At 44.9% G+C, this 6,000-nt stretch overlaps 1 protein-coding gene across 3 annotated transcripts in view; it reads left to right on the forward strand.

Annotated features, from left to right (window-relative positions):
- DEPDC5 (DEP domain containing 5, GATOR1 subcomplex subunit) overlaps positions 1-6,000 on the forward strand; it is a 159,917-nt gene that overhangs the window by 114,648 nt on the left and 39,269 nt on the right. For all 3 annotated transcript variants that reach the window (XM_068135206.2, XM_078767894.1, XM_078767893.1), the window contains exons 29-31: positions 1,324-1,491; positions 3,977-4,190; positions 4,443-4,588. In XM_068135206.2, coding sequence (XP_067991307.1) covers positions 1,324-1,491; positions 3,977-4,190; positions 4,443-4,588 — 528 coding nt within the window. The remainder of the gene's footprint in view (positions 1-1,323; positions 1,492-3,976; positions 4,191-4,442; positions 4,589-6,000) is intronic.

A 6,000-nucleotide genomic window follows, 5' to 3' on the forward strand; every position in this document is an offset into this window, starting at 1 on the left:
GTATATGTATATGTGTATATATATGTGTATATAGTATATATGTATATATATATATATATATATTGTTGTGGATATGAGAATGTTTTTTTATTTTATTGTTGTGGTAAAATGTTGTTGTAAAAGGTTGTTGTAAAATATCACCCCTCCTCCCTCCGTTTGTGGTTGTATAAAGGTCAAAGGGCGTTCCCGTAGTTAGTCCATAAAACATACATGCAGGACACGATATATCTTTTTTGACAGTTATATCCTTATTATGTGTATTAGTGTAAGGCTGTGTCTTCCATTAATTGAAATACTCCATTGCACCAGTGAAAGAGATAGATTCCCTTCATTCCCACTCCCAACACTTCCATTCCCCCCTTCCCGTCAATTGCAATTCGCATTGCCAACTGCATGTTGGGCGGTTTTCCCTTCATCCGCCATTGACCACGAGGCAGGGTTGGGGGAAGGAAGGCGGGTCCCCACCTCGTCAGAGAGGGGAGGAGTGAGCCGGCCCCACTCGACCAACCATGAACAAGGGGTTTGGCTTGAGAGGGCGGGGAGAGAACGTTTGGGGGAGGTTCGCAAAGGTTGGGGGGCGGAGCTAACGAGCCGAGGGCGTGTCACTCCCCGCTGGATATACGCAGCCACTTACCGGAGGTGACGTGAGATGCGCCCCCGGCTTGGAGAAAGAACGTCACCTCCTAGCGCTGAGAGATACCTCCCGCATCTCTGGACCGGACCGGATCGATTCTGCCCCTGAGCCAAGGTGCACCTTGAGCCATCGACTACCTGCCCCTCCTTGCCATCAATCCCTGTGTGAGTCAGCCTTGTCCCGTTTATCTGTGGTCTGTCGGGGCTAAGATAAGACCGTGTTTAAGTGCCCACCTTCCTATGCTGTACCTCTTGTCAGTGTAATCTAACCTTTCTGCATACCCATATTATAACCTCCTCCGGAGGTCTTGAGAACTGTACCCCTGGTGTCGTGTCATTTAACCCAGCCGTTGTGTCCTTTCCTTCATTGATCTAGCGTAGCGCGATTCGGCCAACGTTCGAGTATAATCGGGTAAACTGTGCGAACACGGCGGCCATTCCGCTCGGCCCACCATAACATCAAAGTCGTGTCCGTAACAATATATATATATATATATATATATATATATATACATACATACATACATACATACATACATACATACACGTATGAGTACCAACAGAACTCTTCTAATTTTGATAAAATGTATTGAGTTTAACTTGATGTTAATTTCTGTGGTGTTTGACTTTCAATATCCGCTTTTCAGTTAAACTACCTTACCCTATTTTTGGGCTCTCCATGTTTAACAGGCACCCCTGCGAGCCTGCCCAGCTGCCCTATCACTACAACCTTTGTGCTCATTATTCGGACAACGAATTCCTGCACTGCTGGGTTGAGTTTTGCCACGAACGCATTGAAGAATACAAGTGGAATTATCTAGACCAGTACATTTGCGCAGCTGGTTCCGAGGACTTCAGGTCAGTTGTACTTCAACCATATTATGCCATCTTGCTACCTATCGCACCAGTCGTTCCCAATATATGGTCTGCGGACCTTTTCGGTGCCTGCAAGGCCATCGACAGGGGTCTGTCAGGAGGGAGGGTGGAGACCATCAGCCCCCCCTCCCGCCACACAACTAAATGACGTCATATACTTCAACTTGTTGTACATCAGAAGCAACCATCCGTTAGAAGGCTGTGGTTCATCCTGATCATCAGCTGTAATTGGCACCACGGCTTTGGCTAAAAACAAGTTTGTTAAAGAGGAAAACAAGTGTAAATAATGATATAATCATATGAATTGCTCTGATGGTTTGGAATTTCACGGCAGTCCGCAAAATCTTTTGAAGATCGGATGTGGCCCGCACACCCAAAAAGGTTGTAAGCTACTGCATTACATCGTCCTCGGCCGTGCCAGACTTCTGTCAGTTGCTGAACTTCCGTTTTCCTTATCTTGCCTCTACATTTGTCAAAACTATAAAAAAAAATTTTTTTGGCCTTTTCACACTCAAAATAGGTTTTATATGAATGGTCCAATCTGAAGGTTTAATTTGTTTTGGTTTTTCATTTTTATTTCTTGATCGATTCATGTTTCCTTTTTTGGCAGGTGTAGAATGACCGTTTTCCACTTTTTGTTATTCCACACTGGCATATATATCTTCTCCCTAAAGTCATTGGATGTACAGTACATGATTTTATTCACACGTGACCAACCATGGTTGTGTTGCCAATTGATATCCGATAGGGCCCTCACGTCCAAATCACAGCCCTTACTCTTACATCTGGCACCAGTTTTTGATTCATCGAGATGTAAATCTCTACCGTCCCTCACATCGTATGTCCCTTCGTGTTTTCAGATTTTGGTGGGTGAGTCCATAATTGCCATTCCATCATCTACCACAGACCTTCACGTCCTCATACCTCTATAATGTGTATCACCACTTTCCATCATGTTTCCATACTTTTGAGGTTGTAGGGTACCTTGTCATGGAAAATTGTGCATTATTGCTCACACCGATAGGCTTATGTAAAGCTGCTTTTCCATTGCATTTCATGGACAACTAGAATGACACACGGTAGAGAGTATACCTCCACCAGGATGAACAGTTTAGGTTGTGTATCCCACTGATAGGCCACATCTGGACTCAGACCCGGACCAAAACATAATCGGCTTGTTTTTGTCATCTACCCAACTTGTCGACCTAGTTTTGCCATAACTCGTCCACAACCTTTTGAGATATTGTGCCATGTGTCGTTTTTGGTCCCATACGGTGTCTGTATTCTCAATGGTGAAGAATGACTTTGATTATTTTTTTTTCAATTATTGCATCCAGCTTTCGATCTCCACCAAAATCGAATTTATTCGTCCCTGGCAAATACCCAACCTGTCCACCAAGTTTCATCCAAATCCATCTCTACTTTCTGAGATATCCTGCTCACAGACCGACCAATGAACATGGGTAAAACATAAACGTAACATAACAAGGCTCAATGAACTGTACTGGTGTCGTGGGTTTTATCATTCCCCCAGGCTATAAGCAGCTTGTCTCAACTCGGACCAAGGTACAAGAGGTTTATTAAGCGATAAGGGTAACATGCATGGGAGGAAATCGGCGCATTGGCCAGTAACGCCATTTCAGGAAAATAACATCACACAGCCAGCCCCAAGATCAACTCAGGGCATTTCAACTTCCATTCGTCTTTATATATTTTCTTCAAAGAACACGGGAACTTAAACATGTCCTTGGTTACACAGACTGTCGAATGACTGCTCCCAGATTATGATCCTGGGAGCAAGATCTGGCAGGCAGGGAGCTCATGGGGAAGGAATGTCACCACAAGGTCAATTAAGGATGTTTATCAACAGCTTCTCAAATCGAGACAGTCAGACCTTAGCTTTGAGAGAGAAATGGGTCAATGGGTCATACTGCCCCCATTAGTATGGGATTTGTCTGAAATCCCCATGACTCCAGAACCCTTTATTTGTATTTTAAACATCTTGAATCGATTCCTCAGGGTTGGCCGGATTGACGATAAGACTTGGTGTTGCTTGCATGTTCATCCACTTCATGGTGACGTTTCCCATGATTCCATTTCCGATTGCGTTGGTAGATAAAATTGCTTCGATGGCAGGCACCGATCGTATGATGATTGATTATCGTTCCTCATTCGAAGTCCATTTGGTGCTTCCTCTGTGACAGGATGCTCTGATATGATTAAAATAACTGCCTAATTAATTCCTCTGTAATTTCCAACGTTTGTAATATTTCCGACCTTGTGGCTCAAGTGGCACTTGCTTATTTATTTTCTTCTTTTTTTAAATCACATAATATCCAATCATCAAATGCACCTTGTCCATTTCTGTCAGTTAATCCTCGACATGTAAACTGTTTGTATCATGTGACACTTGTACAAAATGTGTCATGTTCTAGAAAATTAATTTAAATCATACTTTTCGGTACAGTTTGATAGAGTCACTGAAGTTCTGGAGAACACGGTTTCTGCTGCTGCCAGCTGCCACTACAGTGACGAGGCGCATCGCAGAGGGTGAAGAGCGATGCGACCTTTACACGGGGCGTGGGGAGGAAGAGGAGTTGCAGCTGATAGATGCCTTCATTCGCTTTGTCGAGGGTCTAAACCGCATGAGGCGGAGACACCGCTCTGACCGAACACTTCGGGTACCTTACGCAAAATTGCCATTTTCTGTGATTTCATAGTTCGAGGAGATGTAATCTTTGTTTTTGTTGCTTCTCATTGGTTGATGCAAGTAAACACTGTGAATACTTTGCCACTGAAATGCGTCCTTGATACCTATTGAACGCACTCTTGCTCCAATAAATAGATTTTGTTCAATATCGGTGTGAGACGGTTTCTAAATTGCTGAGGAATCGGAGTTTATTTTGTTTAATTGCTTGGACATTTGTTTCTAGAGGTTTCAAGATGGCTCGAATCGCCACCCTTTATCTCGAAGCTTGTCTGGGCCTAGCTCCACGCATCAGCCAGAGCCGGCTCTCGCTGCTTTCAGGAAAGGCACTTCAGCACTGTCTGCCTTGCTGGAAATTGAGGCATCTCAAAGGTCAGGTCTCGTGCAATGGGGTGAGGGTGTGGGGGGAGGGGGGGTGGGGATGGGAGTTCAATTTATCTGTATAGATGTTTCTAGAAATAATCAGAAGTCAACCCTATCCCATTAAAAAGTGATATTAAAAGTTTGTGACGCACATGCATTGATACTGTGTCTTTAGCATTGCTTCCCTTACAGATTTGTTTATGGAATATGACACTACGGTATCAATGGTATATTTTGAGGAAACACCACGTCGGAGGTGTAACTGTCAGATGATTGATTGATCAATGATCAATGATCAATAACTATGATCAATGGTATATTTTCATGACACTACGGTATCAATGGTATCTTTTGAGGAGACACTACGGTATCAATGGTATATTTGATGAGACACTACGGTATCAATGGTATATTTGATGAGACACCACGGTATCAATGGTATATTTTCATGACACTACGGTATCAATGGCATATTTGATGAGACACTATTGGTATCAATGGTATATTTGAGGAGACACTACGGTATCAATGGTATATTTGATGAGACACTATGGTATTGTTATGTCGGTGAGGGTAGTGATATGTAGAGCCAGACAGATCTGTGTAGGTAGGTATTCGTCTGTCGCGGTAAGGAATCTGACTTGTAATAAGTTCCATGTCTAGGCGGTTTGTCGGTAAGGAGTATACTTGTGAACCTACCAGGAGGGTCGTGTGTTAAGTAGAGTTAGGGATTAAAGAGTAGCGCCCCTGTGTGTCTCACCTGGTCAGCCAAACCTTTGTCCCTTATGGCAACGCACACCTGTAGACACCATATATAGGTCCCGAGCGCAACACTAAATAACGCCCTTCCCTGACATGACTGAAAGACGAACAGGCAAGGAAACCAAGCCAAGACACCGCCGATGGGCTCCGCCACCAGTTACACCTCCGACAGGCCTATCCACCTCGAGTGCCACGCGCTATGACCACGGAACAGGGGACGAGAGTTGGTGTGGAATGGTAGGCGTGAACCACCAGCCGGTGAGTCAGTGGAGGGGACTGATTGGGTAGCGCGCCAAGGCTGACGTGACGTCACGGAGAAGGTTATTTAAGAGAGCGCCGAACGCCATTTTGGAGTCTTGAGACGGAGAGGTAGAGAGAGAGAGAGTGGGTCTTGCGCCGAGTGAGTTGGAGAGAGGTTGAGAGAGAGAGGGTGAGTCTTGCGCCATTTTGCATTGGTCTCGAGAGTCTCTGGCGGTTCGTGCGTTCTTGCAGCCCTTGCATCCCTTGCGGTTGGTGCTCTTGTTCACGCAGCTAGCCTGTTTTGGACATCCGGCGCTTCGTCTTTGGCAGCCCGAGTTGAGCTGAGATATAGCCCGAGTGGAGTTTGCTTGCTGGCGCGTTTGCTTCAGGGGAGCTGACTGGGACGTGGCAGGCCGATC

The sequence above is a fragment of the Myxine glutinosa genome, chromosome 14 (genome assembly GCF_964187855.1).
Source record: "Myxine glutinosa chromosome 14, kmMyxGlut1.1, whole genome shotgun sequence".
Classification (NCBI taxonomy): domain Eukaryota; kingdom Metazoa; phylum Chordata; class Myxini; order Myxiniformes; family Myxinidae; genus Myxine; species Myxine glutinosa.